This window comes from Oncorhynchus gorbuscha, linkage group LG18 (genome assembly GCF_021184085.1).
Source record: "Oncorhynchus gorbuscha isolate QuinsamMale2020 ecotype Even-year linkage group LG18, OgorEven_v1.0, whole genome shotgun sequence".
Classification (NCBI taxonomy): domain Eukaryota; kingdom Metazoa; phylum Chordata; class Actinopteri; order Salmoniformes; family Salmonidae; genus Oncorhynchus; species Oncorhynchus gorbuscha.
The window spans coordinates 13410957-13432701 of NC_060190.1; the positions used below are offsets into that span (position 1 = coordinate 13410957).

The window sequence follows — 21745 nt, forward strand, 5'->3', positions numbered from 1 at the left end:
CTTAGTGCGATGTATTGTCTTAACCTTCTTGCCCTTTGTGCTGTTGTCTGTGCCCAATAATGTTTGTGCCATGTTTTGCTGCCATGTTGCTACCATGCTGTGTTTTCATGTGTTGCTGCCATTTTAGGTCTCTATGTAGTGTTGGGGTTTCTCTCATCGTGACTTTTGTCTTAAATTTTAGATAACGATTAACACTTTGAATATTGTTATTTTCTGTTGTTGTATTTCTTTTTTTATGGTCCCTGTGACATTTCTGGAAATCTATCGCCAGTCCAAATCATCAGCAAACTTTTGGCTTGTTGGGCATTGAAATATAATTGAATGAAACACTACTCCAAATCAAACACTCAGTATTTACTAAAGATATCCACTGACTTTTATTTTCTGTAATTCTTCTCGACAAAACCCCCCCAGGAATAATCTTTAGCTTTATTGTATACGGTAGAATGATTTGAACTGCACTCTGATGATTGACATGCTACCTTCAGAACAGTTGATCTATAAAAAAAACATCTGTATTACCCTGGTCCTAGATCTGTTTGTGCAGTCTTGTAGACTCTTACTGTGACGACCATAGGGGTTGGAGAGCACAAACAGATCTGTGACCAGGCTACATCAATCTCTGAACTCTTCGCAAAGAATGTCACACGGCCCATAGTCCTCTTGTGTTGGGGTCCTCTGCAAAATGACAGTTGCAGGGTTGTTGTTCATCAGTAAACCAGTTAAGAGGATGAGCACAAAGTCAGTCCCAATTCATCTTCCATCTGGTCAGCTAAGACAGCTTTAGACCCTGGACGTTGGAACGCAGGTTCAACATTTGTTTCTCTTGATAGACCTTTTCCTGTTTGAACGCCTCTTTGTTGGCCTTCTTTTCTGTTCTTCGCTCCTGTAGAAACATTCAAGCAATATGGTGTCAATGGTGAAGGACAAAAAGCTTTCTACAAGATATCTAAATACTTGAACCGTATTCATAGATGACACTTACAAAAAAAATAATTATAGAATGAGATATATAGTGATATTTAAATGGAGCACACTATGACCCTTGTTCCAGGAGCTTTTTCAACAATTTTGTTACTCACCAAATAATAAACGAATTCTCCACATGAACACCCAGTAGGGAGGGCCAGACAGAACTATTAGTTGTGAGTATAGTAACCTACCTTGCGCTCCTCTTTGATGGCCCGTTTCCTGGCTTTCCGCTCCTCCTTGCTCTCCTCGCGAGGCCGGTGCTGTGTGGCGACGCGGGGCAGGTCTGAGTCGTTGATACGCTCCATGCGCTCAGCCTGCTTGGCTGTCAGGCCCCTCCCGGGAAGGACGTCCAGAGGAATGCCTGTCCTGGTGGATACTCGGATGGGCTTGGCCTGATTAGAGAACACAGAAATACACCACTATCGGTCTGTACTGTGTAGCATCTCATATCAACAGCAACAATGGCCCTGAGCGGATGCCTTGAATTCACAACTTAGTAGCTAATGTTGGGTAGGAAGACGAGCTAAAAGCCTCTCAAAATGTTGAACGTTAGACATGCAACTTAATACGTGACAATGTATTTCTTTCTGTTATCTTCGCTCAAACAACCGACAGAGGAAAACATTTCTTACCTTTGGTGGATCTTTGATGATTTTTGGATGGTTATACAAATTGGAATAGGTACCTTGGATAGTAAAGAAAAACAAATGATTTCAAATATTAATTTAAAAAAAGAAAATGTAGTAATTATGGTAACAAACATCGAGCCAATTGGTATGTCATCAGAACAGAATTATGTCATCAGGCATGTACTACAATGGTAATCTTAAAGTGTTAGTTACTGAACAGACAGAGGTAATAGCAACACGGTTAGTAGACTCACTTACTGATAATGGTTTCACAGTCCCACTTCTCTGCTGGTGCCATCAGGACAATGGTCTCCATCTCCTGTTCCTCTTCGTCCTCATCTTCCTCCTCCTCCTCCCTCACCACTGGCAGCTCTTTAGGACCCAGGGCGTCAGGCCTCTGGTAGCTGAAAGAATACAGTTGATTCGATTACTGTCATTATCTATAGTTAAACACACATACACAAAGACTTATAATCCATTGTGTCCTATGAGGACGTCTACTTCGGTCTTTATCTAAGAGTATTGCTATGGCTATAGAGTTACACACACACTCACTCTAACTCCTTCTGCTTGAAGTAGTCTTTGATGACCTCCTCCAGGCGAGCACTGTCTGGCTCGATATGCCCTTCCAGCTCAGCGTTGTCCAGGGCCCCAATCTCATCCTCGTCAAACTGCTCGAAAAACTATGGGAGACAGACAGAAACAAGTTTGGAAAATGATACAATGATATTAATTGAAATAATTGTTTGAATTAAATGAATATCATTAGTTGAAATCAGCACCTGAGTGTAGGGCTGTTGCGGTGACCGTATTACCGCCACACCGGTGGTCACGAGTCATGAAGCAAGTCAAATTCCACATGACTGTTTAGTCACGGTAATTAGGCTTCTCCAAGCTGAAGCTGCTGGTCATTAGTAGCCTACCAAACTGCCTGGTACTCAGCGCTCAATTTTCCCTCTAATCACTCTGTCATCAATGCAAATGTATTCGAAAATGTAATCAAAACACTTCATGAGAGCCCATGAGCTCATCTTGTGCAACATTTCCATAGGCTATGCAATTGGGGGAGAAAACAGAGTGATGGCCTCTATTAAAAAGAGGATCCCATCAGTTTTCTTTCAGGCTAGGCCTACTACATTTATTTCTCAACATTCCTAATATTAAGCACATTGCTTCTCTTTACGACAGGAGTATAGGCTACCTGGCTGGCATGAAAATAAACCCAGGTCCAAACCCAATCCATTGCATCCCACAACTGTCCCAGACTATGTTTGGAATTCGCTATTTAAGTGCATAGATGACAGCTGCCCGTGTTGACACATGATAATGGTCAAATCTAAATACAAATTCACACATATGTTATTTAGTATATGTAAAGACAAGATTAAATTAAGAATAGTCTGATGGGTGACAATATTAGCCTATCACTTGTGAATCTTTTTTGTGTGACTTGTTCGAATCATAGTCACACACCTCATGTAGCCTAGCCCATCGGCGTATATGTTGTAATAAGGTTTGTATCGCAACTAAAGTGGCCAAATAACTTCTTAAAATTAGGCATATTAATCTGCTTTACAAGGGATGTAAGAGCCTAACTGGCATACATAAGCAAACATAAGTTTGGGAAAGAATTTACACCATACAAATGCACCTTAATAATAAAAGCACTACATACATAATCCTATTTGCGGTCACTTTTGATGGTGTTTTTCGCTAATGGAACATTTGCGCTTATAATGTGAAGAAATAGCTGAATAGTTTATCAACATTTTAAGCTAAATGTTCTGATCTGTTGCTTCACATTGCATAAAAAAGTTTTTGTTGATGCTAGTGGTTGTATTAATTTGGGATTCATTGCATCCCACAACTGTCCCAGACTATGTTTGGAATATTTATTTCTCGCACAAAATAGATAGACTTTTGTACTATGGGGGATAGTAGATAGGCTAGTGCTTTTGCTGTTCTTTAGGCCTACTCATCTTTTTGGCTGACAAAAAGTAAATGTGGACAGCTCTTCCAAGATCTTCAATATGCACCTCGGAATTGGATAAGGACGCCAGCAGTTGCGCCTGTCTTAACTTGTAGCCTGTGAACAAGACCCGGTCACGTGACAGAGAGCCGTGTGAGTGAGAGACGCTTCAGATTGCGCAGCGCACTCAGGGAGAAGGTCACAGCGCAGCACTCCGGGCCGCAAAAGGCATGGATTTTTTTAGGGTGCATTACGGCCACAAAGGGGATGCCGCTGTGAAATCCGAGGCATTTACAAGTGCTTGTCGAATTGTCAATGAGAGGCTATTTGAGTGTGTACAGAATCATCATTAGTCTCATCATGCAGCCGTACAATGTATTAAAAATCAAAACATAAAATCCAAACGTGTATTAGACTTCTTAAAATGTGGAAGCCAGGAGAGGCTAAATGTGTTTATGTCAATTACCGTGAGACCAACAGTTATTTGCTTGACAATCAACAACTGACTTAATTGTGACCTCCACAGCCCTACCAGAGTGTTTATGCTGTTAGAACAGCCAGTCACTCACAGTTTATCTTTACCAAAGGTCACAAAATGCAACCCAGGTCCAAACCCAAAAAGGATGTCCAGGGCTCACTGACCTTCTCAAAGCGGTCATCCAGCAGCGTGAGCTGTTCGTTCCTCCTCATGACTGATGAGGTCATGGAGTATTCTGTGAAGCGAGTTTTCGTCTCCTCGTCCATGAACATGAACTCCCTGGGGCGCCCCTCGCCATCCTCGTCACCAGAGGCAACGTCCCCCTCAGAGTCGCTCTCTTCTTCCTCTGTATCCTCCCACTCTTCATCATCGTCACTGCAATGAGCGAGACAGAGAGGTTTCCAACAGCACGAAGAGACTTGGGAGAGCACAGCCTTATTGGGACATGACTTCAATTAGCAGATATCAACCACCTCTCAGTAAGAAACTGAAACCACAAAAAGCAATCCTCTTTCTCAACAATTGTAACTTGATTGGTATAGCTCAAATTAATGGGACTAAGGGTTGGTAAAAACAAAAGAAACTGATATAAATTCTTACCCCATGCCAACAGCTCCATTGACATCGTTGGCCTTCAAAATGAAATCGTCATCCAGCATGTTGTCTGGGTCGTCAAAGTCAAAGTCCTCATCGAGAGCAGCTACGATGTCTGGGTCCATGTCCAGCCTGGGTCCTTTGAGACAAAACATTTTATTTATTTATTATTTCACTTTATTTAACCAGGTAGGCAAGTTGAGAACAAGTTCTCATTTACAATTGCGACATGGCCAAGATAAAGCAAAGCAGTTCGACACATACAGCAACACAGAGTTACACATGGAGTAAAACAAACAGTCAATAATACAGTATAAACAAGTCTATATATATATATATATATATATATATATATATATATATATACGATGTGAGCAAATGAGGTGAGATAAGGGAGGTAAAGGCAAAAAAAGGCCATGGTGGCAAAGTAAATACAATATAGCAAGTAAAACACTGGAATGGTAGATTTGCAGTGGAAGAATGTGCAAAGTAGAAATAAAAATAATGGGGTGCAAAGGAGCTAAAGAAATAAAATAAATAGAATAGGGAAAGAGGTAGTTGTTTGGGCTAAATTACAGGTGGGCTATGTACAGGTGCAGTAATCTGTGAGCTGCTCTGACAGTTGGTGCTTAAAGCTAGTGAGGGAGATAAGTGTTTCCAGTTTCAGAGATTTTTGTAGTTCGTTCCAGTCATTGGCAGCAGAGAACTGGAAGGAGAGGCGGCCAAAGAAAGAATTGGTTTTGGGGGTGACTAGAGAGATATACCTGCTGGAGCGTGTGCTACAGGTGGGAGATGCTATGGTGACCAGCGAGCTGAGATAAGGGGGGACTTTACCTAGCAGGGTCTTGTAGATGACATGGAGCCAGTGGGTTTGGCGACGAGTATGAAGCGAGGGCCAGCCAACGAGAGTGTACAGGTCGCAATGGTGGGTAGTATATGGGGCTTTGGTGACAAAAAGGATTGCACTGTGATAGACTGCATCCAATTTGTTGAGTAGGGTATTTGAGGCTATTTTGAAAATGACATCGCTGAAGTCGAGGATTGGTAGGATGGTCAGTTTTACAAGGGTATGTTTGGCAGCATGAATGAAGGATGCTTTGTTGTGAAATAGGAAGCCAATTCTAGATTTAACTTTGGATTGGAGATGTTTGATATGGGTCTGGAAGGAGAGTTTACAGTCTAACCAGACACCTAAGTATTTGTAGTTGTCCACGTATTCTAAGTCAGAGCCGTCCAGAGTAGTGATGTTGGACAGGCAGGCAGGTGCAGGTAGCGATCGGTTGAAGAGCATGCATTTAGTTTTACTTGTATTTAAGAGCAATTGGTGGCCACGGAAGGAGAGTTGTATGGCATTGAAGCTTGCCATGAGGGACAAGAGTTAACTTGAAGAATTCACTGATTTAGAATAATGACCTGGCCATAAAACAAATAACCCAAAATGGCATCTTTCTGGAGTTTGGTTTTGTTACTGGCAGAGGCCTCTTACCTGAGATGGGGGCAGCTTTGTTCAACATTCCCACCTCCTCCTCAAACTCTGATGCAAACACAGAGGAGGGCAAGTTGAAGGAGACGGTCTGCTGAAGTTAAAAAAGAATGTTTAATACTTTCATTTATCACAATTACCTAAAATAAAACTGCCTACCCTACGCACTGTGGCTATAAAATGCAAAGTGGTTATTCATAGAAATGTAGTCATGATAGCTGATGTTGCCCCCACACCCCATCCTACAGTCACTCCTATCACAACCTATACAATATGATTTTTGTTTTTAATTGAACCTTTATTTAACTAGGCAAGTCAGTTAAGACCAAAGTCTTATTTACAATGACAGCGAGTTAACTGCCTTGTTCAAGGGCAGAACAACAGATTTTTACCTTGTCAACTCTGGGATTTGACCCAGCAAACTTTATGTTAAAGGTCCCAATGCTCTAACCACAAGGCTACCTGCCACCCCATCGTGAAAGCCACTGTCATGTGTTGACATGTCACAACTGGGGAAATTTGATAGCTGGAAACGAATCCAGCTATCTACAGTGTTAACAAAGGACCAGATAATTTAGCCTTGTATTTACACCATAAGCAGTTTGGTCCAATATATAGCCCAAACATTTTCACAACTGTTCCACTCAGCAACAACCACTGGACCTCCTGCTAAACTTACAGGAGTAACCTTTTCCTCCTCCTCCTCATCTCCCACGTCATCCCCATCCTGGAGTTCATGGGTACGTTTGCCTCTCTGTGATTTGCCAGATGAAGCCCACTCTACAGGCCGAGCCGTTTCTCTCAGGTGCTGCAGATAGTTGTAGTCATCGTCGAAAAACACCCCAAACTCCCTCTGCTCCTCTTGCCGCTTCTCCACCTCCACCTGAACACAGACAGTGGTTACAGACTGACACAAAACATACAATTGTGCACATAAAGCAGGATTACACACACCAAATATCTTGGTTGTCCTTGGTCAATGAATATCTTCAACAAATATGTTTTTGACTTGAAGATGAACTCTTCTACTATGATAAGTAGCCTAAATATTGTAACCAATGAATGTCTTTAGATGAAAACTGTGACCATTTCTTCCATTGCAACACTAAATACCTTAGTACATGTACCAGACTTTACTAACACAGTGGTTCCCAATAAGGGGTACTAGAACCCCTGGGGGTACTTGGTCTATCCACAGGGGGTACTTGACAAGACTCTCAATCAAATGTATTTATAAAGCCCGTCCTACATCAGCAGATGTCAAAGTGCTATACAGAAACGCAGCCTAAAATCCCAAACAGCAAGCAATGCAGATGTTGAAGCACGATACTCAAGACTAATGAGACCATAGGTCCTACTGGTAAAATGCACACGAGTGGGTACTTCAGCGGTACTCAGGGCAGAGCAAAATTCAGTTGATGGTACAGTGAGTACGTTTTCTATGCAATACTCATATAAACACCTTACTCTGTTTATCTTAATTGGCATATGGTCATAATCGATGTAAACATATGCCGATTAAAACACTTGCTTTTCTGAGCAATCTTTCAAATTATTTGGGCATGTAAACACCTTAATTCGCATTCCAGCGGTGTATTTGATCTGCGCTGGCGAGCCTCCTTTAACACAAATGAAGTGAGTATGGTACAACTGAACATATGCGTCTTACAAGTAGTTCACATACAAACTTTACATGTTCACTGTGGTAGAACGTTTATTTTGATTAGCGATTTTCGTCATTTATCAGAGCGCCAACAGGTAGCCTTTTCAGACGTGTCCATGTAAACGGATTAGGGGAATTGTTCTTCTTGGAAAACATGTATACGTTTTAATCAAATGTATATTAATCCGACTATCCACAATCTCATTATTTTGTGCGTGTAACCATACTCAGTAACCGGAAAAGCTTGGGAACCACCGTTACCTTTTGTGCGGGTAGGAGGACATGCTGCGGTGCTTTCTCGTCAGCAGCGAGGGGGTCCCTCTGACTTCTGTGGACCAGGTGGAAGGTCACCGCTTTCTTCTTGTCAATAAATGCCTTCTTCCTTTTATTAGGCTAGAAAAGAAAGGCATGTAGATAATGTAACTTGTTACATAGTCGTAGGGTCAACTGTATCAGACTCAGATGCAGCAATATGTCAGTGACCTGTGTTGAGTGGTCACTGTTCATCACAAGCCCTTTGTATATGAGGATCAGGCAGTACACAAAGAACTGTTTTGAAATGTAAATTGTTGTTGATGGACTAGCTAGTTAGCTAACAACAAACATCAACACACAAGCTAGTTGGTTGGCTATTGCTAAAGCTATCAATCTCACCCATATTTGAAAGAACCAATATTAACTAACACATTTGGTTTAATAGTCATTGACAATCACAACAATTGGTATTATGTATGTAACGTTAACGTTTGTAAGTTAGCTACTTATCCGTCGACATATATATATATAGCATGCTAAGCTAGCAAAGCTAAAACAACATTGGCAGCTGAACGTGTGCTTACCATAGTTCAATTGGACCGCTGTGAACACACTTCAAAATTATTTTTACAAAAACGTTTGTTACAGTTTATTTCGCGCTAAAAGTGTGATTTGCGGTGATTTAAATAGAACAAATTGTCAATGTTGTTTATCCACGCTGACTCTTTCCTCACACGCTGCTTCTACCATTTTTGGAACAAACCATTTCACAGGACTAGGGGTGTAGTTTGTTCACTTCATACACTACATCAGATTGCTATACATTCTTGAATTTGTATTAATATATTATGTTGCCAAAGTATGTATTCTCTGTATGAAATAATTGTTAATTGAAAACCAAGCAAGTGGAATGTAAGTAGCCTGGCGGGTAGGAAGGAACGTTGGGCCAGTAACCGAAAAGTTGCTGGTTCGAATCCCCGAGCTGACAAGGTAAAAATGTGTCGTACGCAAGGCAGTAATTTTGTATAAATATATTATTCTTATTTTTATTAACAAATCAATACAGAAAGTACATGGGGAACACAAGTATATATAAATAATATACAAAGGACAATTGGGCTAGGGGTACAATATCACATTACACAAGGACCTTAAGGGACAGACATACATTTATAATTCTAACAGCTTTTTTTTTTGTTAGAGTATTTAATTGTCTTAAAATATAGTTCAATTTCTTTTTGTAAGGTAAGAAAATGTTTTGTTTAGAAATGTACATTTGTGAATATGAAATGTGGCCAAAAGAATGAAATTAATTACATAAAATTGTTTAAACTTATTTCTATCGTAGGTAAAGAATCCAAGCAGTACATCTCTCAACAATAGTGTAAAATCTTCATAAATGCGTTCAATTATAAATATACTGATGTCTTGCCACAGTTTCCTTACATGAATACAATGCCAAATGCAACACGGTTTCTGGGTGGTCAATAAAAAAGGCACAATTTTAATTTTTCTTAAACTTGTTCATATAGTGGTTGGCAGGATAATATTTTTTAATAATTTTAAATGAAACTTCCTTAATTTAGTTAACAAGTAGGTATGTGTGTGGCAACATCCAAATGTTTTCCCCGACAGATATTATCAATTAAACCGTTCCAATAAGGCGGATACCTTTTGTGCGGGTAGGACATGCTATCCATAAGGTATGGATAGATACAACATGCAGCTGAAACAAGGTTCAAATTGCTCTGTTGTTGAATGGACCAAATGAGAAACAAATCTTTCCTACAGATGAGTCAACAGGATTAATGGAAGGTAGGTTCTGAGGGTCAGGTATTGATTGACGCGTTCTTGAATAATAAAGCAAGGCAGTTAACCCACTGTTCCCCGGGCGCCGATGACGTGGATGTTGATTAAGGCTAAATGCGGAAGACACATTTCAGTGGAATGCATTCAGTTGTTCAACTGGCTAGGTATCCCCCTTTCCCTAATACATGTGTTTCTCATCTTCCGTTGGTATAGCCCAGACGACCAAACGAATCGTTAATGAGCAACAGGAATCGATGCAAGCCAGTTAAGAACAACTTATTTACGTTGACGGCCTACACCTGCCAAACACGGACGAAGCTGGGCCACTTGTACGCCGCCCTATGGGACTCTCAATCACCGCCGGTTGTGATACAGCCCGTTTTATTTATTGGCACAAAATATACAAAGTTTGTGTAGCGTGAGATGAGCAATAGCCAATGAGAGCTCGCCAAAGAATCCAGTGAGATGACTTTATTTCGCATCACCCATAACGTGTAGACTCTAGAGAAGGAGCGATGACTACTGTTATAGTATACGTTTGTACTTGCCTTTAATCAAAGCCACATTGTGAAATCGCTACATCTCTGAAGTTCACAAGCAATGTTATTCAATTCTAAATGTTGGCCTGATATTTCAACTCTGGCAAGCGTGAATGTCTGACTGAAAATATTTGAGGCTGCTTTATGACACAGCTCCTTCTAGCTACATTAAATCACATTGTTTTCTCGAGACAGCGTGGTATCGACAATCCTCAACATCAAGTGAAGAATCTTGCAGCGTGTGATATCAGAGCCCAAAATCAATATCGACTCATTGGAGATCCACCAAAATATTTGGTTATTTAAGTAGGGCAATTTGTTTAATTCCCTCTTACACATGCTGAGATACAGTATTCTACATTTTAATATTTACGGAGAAATCTAAAGATCAGACACAAACAGCAGATATTACATTTTCATAATATATTTTAATTTTGTTTCATCCCAAACTGAGAAATCAATTGATACAGGGTGTCAACATGATGCAACTTTTAAAACTTGATCAGTGCATTGTTTATTTTTGGAGCATCTCTGTAAACAGAATTTAACACATTCTCCCGATTGTCAAATACAATGGGCATAAGATCCAAACTGTGGCACAATCATGTTGGTTTAGTTTTAAAACAAAAGAGTGAATTCAAAACAGACAAAGGCATACAACATTAAAACATAGCTATTACTACATAGCATATGCATATATGTTCCCAGCAGGAACGACTCGAGATTAGTGTATTTGCAAGCAACACATATTGCATCCCAAGCCTGTTATTTAACTTTGTTCTTCTGCTGGATCCTCTTCAGACATTCATGGAAAGAAGGAGGAACTGAAAAGACAAAAGTTATTTCATAATCAAAAGCAAATCATGTCTTGGTGGGCACATCACACCGGATGGACTTTACAATGGAAACATATACACTTATTATACACTTTTATTATACCTGCAGTATGTTCATGTTGACCTGGCCTGTCTGGCCTTTGTCCAATGCTTGGAACACCCCTGGGGGAGGACAAATGTATATATTTTTGTCAACAACCAACATATTATTGGGTATGTCCAACAACTCCAAAGCATTAAACATCTCTGAGTGTTTACTTGTTCCATGAAAATGCAAGTTATTTGAGCAGATATATCCCATAAGGTGGTACAGTCCCTTGGTACTCACTGAACATATTTTCCAGGCGGATGATGCAGGTGAGGTAGTCATCAAAGTCGATATCGTAGTTCTCATCAGCGAACCTCAAGCCAAGCAGCTGGAGGAGCTTGGTGTTCAGATGCATGCCTTGGATGGTGGAGACAGAATGTTACTAGTTAGGCTCTGATTCACACCTCAAGTCACACCTTTGCCTTCGTCTTTCTGGCCCCCTGAAATGTCTTCTTGAGAGAGCGTGGGACTACTCACAGAGAAAGAGACCTTCAAGATCAAAGGCAGGATTCAACACTAGCATTCTACCATTGAGATATGACCTTCTATGCAGGCATTTTGTTCTAACCCTATGTACCACGCAGTAGTCTCTCACCTGCTGCTTTGAGAGCTATGCGGAGCTCATAGGAGGACATCTTCCCTGACCGGTCTGTGTCATAAGAAATGAAGAGCATCTGCAACCAACACCATAGACATCGTTATCACCTCCAATCCACACACATGTTCAATATTAAATTGCCGTCATAGGCTATTGTATAACAATGTATATGATATTGTAACTGACAGCAAAATGTAGTCCTGCTGTACTTACAATCCATTTCTTCATCTTTTCCCAGAAGACCTTGAACTCCTGGAACTCAAGCTGCCCTGAATTGTCAACCTGGATTGATCTGTCAAGGGAAGTAGCCTACATGACCAAAAGTATGTGGACATGCTCGTCAAACAACTCATTCCAAAATCATGGGCATTAATATTGAGTTGGTCCCCACTTTGCTGCTATAACAGCCTCCACTCTTCTGGGACGGCTTTCCACTCGATGTTGGAACATTGCTGCAGGGACTTGCTTACTTTCAGCTACAAGAGCATTAGTGAGGACGGGCACTGATGTTGGGCGATAAGGCCTGGCTCACAGTCGGCGTTCCAATTCTTCCCAAAGGTGTTCGATGGGGTTGAGGTCAGGGTTCTGTGCAAGCCAGTTCTTCCACACCGATCTCAACAAAACATTTCTGTATGGACCTCGCTTTGTGCACAGGGGCATTGTAATGCTGAAACAGCAAAGGTCCTTCCCAAATTGTTGCCACAAAGTTGGAAACACAAAATTGTCTAAAATGTAATTGTAGACTGTAGCATTAAGATTTCCCTTCACTGGAACTAAGAGGCCTAGCCCAAACCACGAAAAACAACCCCATTATTCCTCTTCCGCCAAACCTAACAGTTGGCACTATGCATTCCGTCAGGTAGCGTTCTCTTGGCATCTGCCAATCCACATTCATCCATCAGACTTTCCAGATGGTGAAGTGTAACAGTATAACTTTAGACCGTCCCCTCGCCCATACCCGGGCGCGAACCAGGGACCCTCTGCACACATCAACAACAGTCACCCACGAAGCATCGTTACCCATCGCTCCACAAAAGCCACGGCCCTTGCAGAGCAAGGGGAACTACTACTTCAAGGTCTCAGAGCAAGTGACGTCACCGATTGAAACGCTATTTAGCGCGAACCACCGCTAACCTAGCTAGCGTTTCACATCCGTTACAGAAGCATGATTCATCTTTCTAGAAAACGCCTTTGCATTGCCCCAGGGTGCAGTGGCGGCGAGCTTGACATCACTCCAGCCGATGTTTGGCATTGCGCATGGTGATCTTTGGCCTATGTGTGATTGCTCGACCATGGAAATAATTTTAATGAAACTCCTGATGAACAGTCATTGTGCTGACGTTGCTTCCAGAGGCAGTTTGGAACTCTGTAGTGAGTGTTGCAACCGAGGTCAGACAATTTTTACACGCTTCAGCACTCGGCATTCCCGTTCTGTGAGCTTGTGTGACCTACCACTTCACGGCTGAGCCGTTGTTGCTCCTAGACGTTTCCACTTCACAATAACAGCACTTACAGTTGACCAAGGCAGCTCTAGCAGGGCAGAAATTTGACGAACTGACTTGCTGGAAAGGTGGCATCCTATGACAGTGAAAGTCACGGAGCTCTTCAGTAAGGCCATTCTACTTCCAATGTTTGTCTATGGAGTGTGTGCTTGATTTTATACACCTGTCAGCAACTGTGTGGCTAAAATAGCCAAATCCCCTAATTTGAAGGAGTGTCCACATATAGTGTATATTGTAAAAGCATGACTCCAATATTGATCACAATAATGCATTTTCCAAAGCCTCATTATAGGCGTTTAGGACAGGTAGAGGATACATCCATCAGGTTGATGATGCTGTGGCAGGTGTTGAGACTCAGACCGTCAAACTTGATCTCTCTCCCTGAAGGAAGAGAGAGGAACATCATAACAAATCCTTAAAATAATCACGATAATATTATAAAATCTGTAATCACAGACCCAGAGTGTGCAAGTTTTTTTTTTTTTGATTTAAAGAGTCAAGAGTCAACCTATGTGCGTGTGGACGTGTATTCAAATGACATTCGCTGAATTGCTCTTTATGCTAACGCCGGAGTTGTAATAACACACAATGGATGTGACTTTAGAGGAGGGCTGCTTACTCCTGCTAAGTACTCCATTCAACACCTGCTGAAGCTCCATGGCAGAGATGGCCTGGTCCTAAGGAGAAGACACAAGACAAAATATGATATTCTGGCTATGACCAATGAGTGGCGCGCGCACGTTTCAAAGTTTATTCGCCACAGGACACAACAGGTGTAAACCAGTACAGTGAAATTCTTACGTTGAGAGCTCTTTCAGGTCAGTGCCAGTACCTTATTCAATGTAGGGGTACTGGAGTGGTTGAGGTGGGTTTATACATAAAAAGTGACTGGTAGTAGGATATACATGTAAACAGGGCTGAAAAGTGACTGGTAGCAGGAATATATAAATACATTGTGGTAATATATACATGTATAGAGGAGTAACAGTGACCAGTAGCAGAAATAGCTAGATACTAATGGAAATCAATAATCAATTAATCACAGCGTAAATGGTAGTAATAAATCTAATCACTAATCATTTTAGCAGCAGCGTAGGTGTGAGGGGGTGTGTGAGTGTGTGCGCGTGTGAGTAAGAGTGACAGTGAAGGTGTGTGTGTGTCAGAGTGGGTAGAGTGTGTGGATTGTCTGTGGGAGTGGGATATTATAAGAGGGAGAGCAGTAGTTGTTAGCCATTTAACAGTCTTATGACCAGGGGGTACGACATTACTGTTTTCCTTCGACATGCTCACAGTTTCTGAATCAGTGACATTGCCAGTTTAGCAGAAACAGCTCTCCTCATTTCTTAGAATATTTTTACTTTCTTACCGAACCAGCAATCTTTTCAAACATTCTCCTCAGTCCCTTCTCCTCATCCGTCTCCTCCTCTGGTAGACTGGGCATTGGGGGCTGAGAGATACAATACATCATCAACGGGAAGTAAAGAGCATTGCATTTTTGTGGTATTCAATAGCAGAGTACTTACATCGGGCAAATCAGCATCTACTGTGTTTCCCATCTCCCTGTTGATGACAACATCCTGTGATTAGCTTTCTATCACATACATTAACTTGTCCAGCAAATCTTACATTGAATAAAAGTCAAACAAATCTTAGTGTGGATTGGCTACAGCCATCAAGGGCTTTCATTCAACCCATCTGCTTGAAACTAATACTGATTCACAGACAATACTCCCAAACGTAAATATCATACATGGTTCCAGCTGCCTTCTCAGAGAAGATGCGTATGATGAAGTCGGCCTCGTCGTGGGGCTGGAAGGTGGTGGGCACCAGCAGGTAGTTCCCTGGGGGCAAGGTGAAGCGCTCGGAGATCTCCCTCACGTTGATGTAGGTCTTACTGCGAGCCTTGGACCCATTGTACCGGAAGAAGTCTTTCCCCAGATGGTCCTCATCTGCAGGGGCCTGAGGGAGAAGAGAGAGGGAGGGACATGTTTTTAGAGACCCTTCAAATTCTAATGGGGAACTTTGTGATGAACCACAATAACAGTAACTATAGGTAGCATGTACTAGGAAATTGAAAGGCAATGGAATCCTATTGTTTGTGCATATGGTCTCTTTGCCCGTTGTCTCTCTAACCTCGTAAAGAGCAAAGCCGATGGTTTGCAGGTCCAGTCCCTCTTTCCTCAGCGCACGGCGGTTCTTCTGCATCAGAGCGATGACCACGCTGCACTTATCATTATTATCGTCAGCATGCAGCAGGGTCAGCTTGAACTGAGGGTTGGTCCAAAATGTATCTGGGGGAAAACAGGTTTAAATGGTTGTATTGTTGCTGGGCTGGAACAAAAGCCTACATACACTATCTGGCATTCCAGAATCAGTGTTGGTCACTTCTGGCACAGTGGATTCATCATAAAGATACAATTGCCATTCTTTTATCTGGGTCATCAAACTTGTATGAACCAAGCTGACTGTCACATTACCAAGCTCAGATAGAAATGTACAGTGTAGAACATACATGTTCATCTCTCATGTAGAATAGGGAATCAAGTCAAGTCTATTTATTACATTTCGGTCTGCAACCTTGTCCTCTCACCTATGAAGTTCCTGCAGCCGCCTGCGGTGGAGCCACGGATCCAGTTGCCCTCGAACATGTTCACCTCCCACTTCCTCTTGGTTTCGTCCGTCAGAGAGTCCGGCGTCAGGTTGCAGATCTCGATCTTGTCGTAATTGGCCTTGAAGTCCTCAAACTCCATCCTGAAATAAGCAACCATTTTGATTCAGAAAAGTCTTATATACACGAGTGGTCCCCAGGCTACTGGAAAACCTATTGCTGTTGGACATGCGGGAAACTTTGATGTAGTGCCAGATGTAAAACTATTACAATCGGTGTTGTTACTAACCAGAATTCACCATCATCCATGGCGTTCTGAAGAATGCGTTTCTTCTCAGAACTGTCGATCACATTCCACTCCCTGGACCTATAAGAGAGAGAACAGATGACAGAATAACCACTCTCCTATAATGCATAGTTTATGCTGGTTTTTATTCCTACTCATCTCAGCAACACCTGATGGAAATTAACTGGACTCACTCATCACTCCAGGCACCGTTCCATTCCACTTGTCCCCAAGGGTTCCTGATCCGGATCAGTTTGACCTTTTTCCCTCTGTAGTTAACCTCCTCAAGGCCTGTGATGGAGTAGGCGTGTCCCTTCACCAGTCCTGAAGCTGTCTGGGCCTCTGACTCAGCAGAGCTGGTGATCTGGAGAGGAAAAAACAGAAATTGTATCAGCCACAAAAGACCAGGACTATGTCTCTCAAACCTGGACCCATATTCACAGTGTCTCTCATAGTAGTAGGAGTGCAGATCTAGGATCAGGTTCATCCTGTCTATATTATCTTATTTATTGTAATCTAAAAAACAAAAACTGATCCTATATCTGACCAGCACTCCTATTCTGAGAAGCTTTGGAAATACGGGACCTGGTGTCTTAAGGACCACATGTATAATGGTCTTTCATTGAAACTGGTCTGGAGGCCCTTACGTCGATAGAGCAGCCCATCATTGAGCCTCTGTCGTAGGCCTTCTTCATGATGTTGAACAGGTCAGTTGGAGCACTTTTGGTCTCGTACGTCTCCCCCACGCCGCCGGTGAAGTCCTCCATGGCCTCCAGGGTAGAGCCTCCTTTCAGGGACTCATAGCTCCCGTTCAACCTGACAGGACAAGGAATGGGATGGAATGGGTTAACTAGGGATAGAATTGCCGTCAAATAGCAGGCATCTGAAAATGAATCCAAGCTTTGCGGAGTGTCTGCATGCATTTGGTGAAAAATTGGTTACAATCATCCAATACTCATGTTTTACATGAACTACACACTATCAAGCAAACGTGACGATAAGTGACAATAGTTGTACAAAACACCTATTTGAGTTTGCATAAATGTTATACCTGTACTTTTCAAAGTTTACAAGTTACACATACTTGGCATAGGCCTTCTCCAGCAGTGCGCTCCAAAACTCGTTGTTGGAGGCAGAGTGGAGCAGCACCAGGCGGTTCCTCACAGCAGGCAGTCGGTCATCCACCACCACGTCCAGCCATCTGTTGTGCTGCCAGAACTGGAGGAGACAGACTATACTTAAGCAATAAGGCCCGAGGCGGTGAGGTATAAGGCCAAGATACCACGGCTAAGGGCTGTATCCAGGCACGACGCAACGCGGAGTTCAGGGCTCGAACCACCCAGTTTATAATTACTGATGACTTCCTTGAACTAAAGAATTGTGTAATCATTGATGTCAATACAGTAAGTACTATGTACAGTGGCAAGAAAAAGGATGTGAACCCTTTGGAATTACCTGGATTTCTGCAGATATTGGTCATAACATTTTATCTGATCTTCCTCTAAGTCACAACAATAGACAAACAGCCTGCTTAAACTAATAACACGCAAACAATTAATTGTTCATGTCTATTGAACACACCGTGTAAATATTCACAGTGCAGGTTGGAAAAAATATGCGAACCCTTGGATTTAATAACAGGTTGACCCTCCTTTGGCAGCAATAACCTCAAACAAACGTTTTCTGTAGTTGCGGATCAGACCTGCACAACGGTCAGGGGGAATTTTGGACCATTCCCCTTGACAAAACTGTTTCAGTTCTACACTATTCTTGGGATGTCTAGTGTGAACCGCGCTCAAGGTCATGCCACAGCATCTCAAACGGGTTGAGGTCATGACTGACTGGGCCACACCAGAAGGCGTATTTTCTTTTGTTCAAGCCAATCTGGTGTTGATTTACTTCTGTCATTTGGGTTGTTGTCCTGTTGCATCACCTAACTTCTGTTGAGCTTTAATTGGCAGACAGCCTTACAGTCTCCTGCAAAATGTCTTGATAAAAAATGTCATTTTTCTGTTGATGATAGCAAGCTGTCCAGGCCCTGATGCAGCCCCAAACCATGATGCTCCCTCCACCATAGTTTACAGTTGGGATGAGGTTTTGATGTTGGTGTGCTGTCTTTCTTTCTCCACACATAGTGTTGTGTATTCCTTCCAAACAACACAACTTTACTTTCATCTGTCCACAGAATATTTTGCCAGTAGCGCTGTGGAACATCCAGGTGCTCTTTTGCGAACTTCAGACGTGCAGCAATGTTTTTTTGGACAGCAGTGGCTTTTTCCATGATGTCCTCCCATGAACACCATTCTTGTTTAGTGTTTTACGTATCGTAGACTCGTCAACAGAGATGTTAGCATCTTCCAGAGATTTCTGTAAGTCTTTAGCTGACACTCTAGGAGTCTTCTTAACCTCATTGAGCATTCTGTGCTGTGCTCTTGCAGTCATCTTTGCAGGACGGCCACTCCTAAGGAGAGTAGCAACAGTGATGAAATTTCTCCATTTATAGACAATTTGTCTTACTGTGAACTGACTTTTTAGAAATACTTTTGTAACCCTTTCCAGCTTCATGCATGGCAACATTTCTTAATCTTAGGTCTTCTGAGATCTCTTTTGTTCGTGGCATGTTTCACATCCGGAAACGCTTCTTGTGAATAGCCAACTCAAATTCTAAGAGTTTTTTTTGGGGCAGGGCAGCTCTAATCAATATCTCCAATCTCGCTTCATTGATTCGACTCCAGGGTTAGTTGACGCCTGACTCCAATTAGCTTCTGGAGAAGTCATTAGCCTAGGGGTTCACATACTTTTTCCAACCTACACTGTGAATGCTTAAATGTATTCAAAATAGACAAGAAAAACACAATTTGTGTGGTATTAGTATAAGCACACTGTGTTTGTCTGTTGTTGTGACTTAGATGAAGATCAGGTCAAATTGTATGTCAAATGAATTCAGAAATCCAGATAATTCCAAATGGTTTACATAACTGTTACAGGGGCAAGAAAAAGTAACATTTAAGACTCTGTGAATATTCATTCTGTGAATAATGTAATATTGTCATATATGCAATAAAAGTTGATAGTGGGCGATTTCTTTGTGGGCGATTCTACCTGGAAGTGGAAGATGCCAGCGTAGCTGCGGTCAAAGCCCTGGTCGTTGGGCACCACTCTGGCCAGGGTCTCCTTATGGAGGGTCAGAGAGGCAATGGCTGCCAGGAGCCAGCAGTCCCCTGGGTGACACAGACAGTGACAGACCGAGAGAGAGAGATTTAGTGAGTCAGGACCTACACACTGAAAGCCATGGACATAACCCCCCCATCTTAGCTGTCGTATGTGATGCTAGAGTCTATGTTTTGAATTCAATGCCCGGGGGCCTTTTCAGGCCCGCAATCTGCTTTCTTGTGGTCCCCAGACAAATATCTCATTGTTATTTCTAGTGTTTGGATATGGATGTATGATATATGATTTGTATCATATAAGAAGCATTATGTATACAAACCTAGTGCTCCTTGACATATGTCTGTCCTGTCAGCCCCACCAACTATGAATTCGGGATTCTCACAAAGTTCCTGTAAAAGAATAGGAACAGGTGTAAGAGGCTTAGTGACAGTGGAGAAACGGGTTTAAACGGAGATGGGGTTAGGAGTGACTCTGCCGCCTCGGGTAGGTGTGTTCACATTCCTGGCGTCTTAATCAGTCCCCAGTCACTGGAACGCAGAAACACAGAGAGGCGGTACAGGTATTCATTCACAAGGGTCACCCGAGAGAAAAATGTGTAAGGATCATAAATAGGATCTTAGTTGGATCTTTCCCATTTTAGTATCTAATGTTACAGGGAGAGATGGTTTTCTTGGAGGTTTGAGGTATGCTAGTGTTAATGGTTGATCACAGATCTTATTCGTTACACACTGCTGTATCAACCTTGGCAAGGCACTCACTCTCATTGGCGGTGTGTGGTCAGCGGTATGTATTGAAATGCACAGTATGAAAGTTGTTGTGGATAAACAATGAGTGAAAACTGGCTAGCGTAAACTCCTAAGGTTAGCTAACCTCTCTGAGCACATAACCACCACTCCCAGCAAAGTCAACAGAGAGAAAACATTCAATGCATGCTTCAAGGCTACATTCCAGAAGACTGTGCCCTACACGTGAGACAGGCATGTACAGCATCTCTAGCTTCATTTGTGTACATAGGACATTTTAAAGTTTCAAGACATGAACACTGCAGAAAGGGAATTTGATATTAGCCAAATAAAAGTATCGGCTAATACATTCCTTTCTTACAGTACTGGTTTTAAAGGGATGGTTGGATAAAAGCTTGTCATCAACAGACAGAACTGGCCAGGTCATGAGGTTTGATATAATGTGAACAAGGTAAATATAAGGATTATAGTCTTCTATACTTTAACATTGTATAGTGTCTTGCCTTCAGATCAAATTAGCAATCTACCTACGACAGAGACCCCACCCAGGCCATTCCTTCTCAACGATCAACTACAAATATTCTAATTACACTGTAATTACCACTAATTACTGTATTTGTCACATTAGCGCCCTCGTAGTAGACCATTTGTACTATAGCTTACATACCCCAGGCCTCTTCCATTCAAAGTTGATGGGCACACTCTGGCTGTAGTAGAGGGATGAGTCGCAGGCAGGGAAGTCTGGGTCCTCAAACAGTTTCTTCTTCTGTAGACACTCCTGCCTCAGCTGCTCAAAGGTCTTCCCATCCGCTTGGGTGCTGATGGACTTGGCGGGCATCTTGAGGGCTCAGACTAAAGGGGAAACTAGGGAGAGATGGAGAAGGACGGTGTGTGTATGTGGGAGAGATGTCCCTTGTTTGTGAGCAGTGACAGAGACTGGGAGAGAGAGAGAGAGGGGCGTTGGTGTTTTGCCAGTCCTGTTTCTTTGATGTGTATGTGGTTTGGACGGAGTGACAAGCTTGTCAAGCAGGTGGGTAGATAGGTACACACCCTCCAGACATAAACTGGTTTATCCACTCCCATGGCAACACACCTGACCTCACCCACTTTCCCTGCCCAACTGGCTGTTACTGCTCGCTCTCTGATATGAGAGTTCACTATAGAATGTGTTCTAGAATGTCTGGTTTTAGGTAGTGACAGATTAAGTCACTGCTAACATGTTATGTATATTTGAAGTGGAACAGCACAAGATCAAGTTTTAGATCTTAAAGATCAGGATCAATTTGTGGAGAAATAGTTGATCCTATGACGTTATTAAAAGGCCATTTACAGATAAAAGGCTGATATGAACAGAAAATGTATGTCAACTGACAAGATTATCCATTTGTTTTATCTTTAGCATTATAGATATGAAACAATAAACACTCCCAAGTCCAAATCTTTCTCTTAAATTTTCACCTACAAAGAAAAACAGGCAACAGGGTGCCATCTCTCTTGGAAAAGGAAAACCAGGTACAGCCAG

At 42.1% G+C, this 21745-nt stretch overlaps 2 protein-coding genes across 3 annotated transcripts; both read right to left on the minus strand.

Annotated features, from left to right (window-relative positions):
• Nucleotides 1-353: 353 nt before the first annotated feature.
• On the minus strand, nucleotides 354-8817 carry LOC124003126 (protein LTV1 homolog). Of its 2 annotated transcripts, none has more exons than XM_046311190.1 (11): nucleotides 8628-8817; nucleotides 8050-8181; nucleotides 6805-7008; nucleotides 6129-6216; nucleotides 4649-4781; nucleotides 4213-4423; nucleotides 2157-2284; nucleotides 1860-2005; nucleotides 1605-1657; nucleotides 1164-1364; nucleotides 354-886 (listed from the first exon to the last, which is right to left on the minus strand). In XM_046311190.1, the coding sequence occupies exons 1-11, from the start codon at nucleotides 8628-8630 to the stop codon at nucleotides 773-775; spliced, it is 1413 nt and encodes a 470-aa protein (XP_046167146.1). In that variant the 5' UTR covers nucleotides 8631-8817; the 3' UTR covers nucleotides 354-772. The 2 variants fall into 2 exon arrangements, with proteins under 2 accessions (XP_046167146.1, XP_046167145.1); XM_046311189.1 differs by having other exon boundaries at nucleotides 6129-6219.
• A 1982-nt stretch (nucleotides 8818-10799) lies between these two features.
• On the minus strand, nucleotides 10800-21244 carry LOC124002445 (calpain-9-like). The gene is made up of 19 exons (XM_046309817.1): nucleotides 20891-21244; nucleotides 19800-19869; nucleotides 19412-19530; nucleotides 17394-17527; nucleotides 16957-17125; nucleotides 16504-16673; nucleotides 16313-16390; nucleotides 16006-16166; nucleotides 15549-15706; nucleotides 15166-15374; nucleotides 14939-14975; nucleotides 14782-14862; nucleotides 14035-14092; nucleotides 13732-13796; nucleotides 12127-12195; nucleotides 11911-11989; nucleotides 11556-11672; nucleotides 11331-11389; nucleotides 10800-11215 (listed from the first exon to the last, which is right to left on the minus strand). Exons 1-19 carry the CDS (start codon nucleotides 21059-21061, stop codon nucleotides 11189-11191), a joined length of 2031 nt encoding a protein of 676 aa, XP_046165773.1. The 5' UTR covers nucleotides 21062-21244; the 3' UTR covers nucleotides 10800-11188.
• Between the last annotated feature and the right edge of the window lie 501 nt (nucleotides 21245-21745).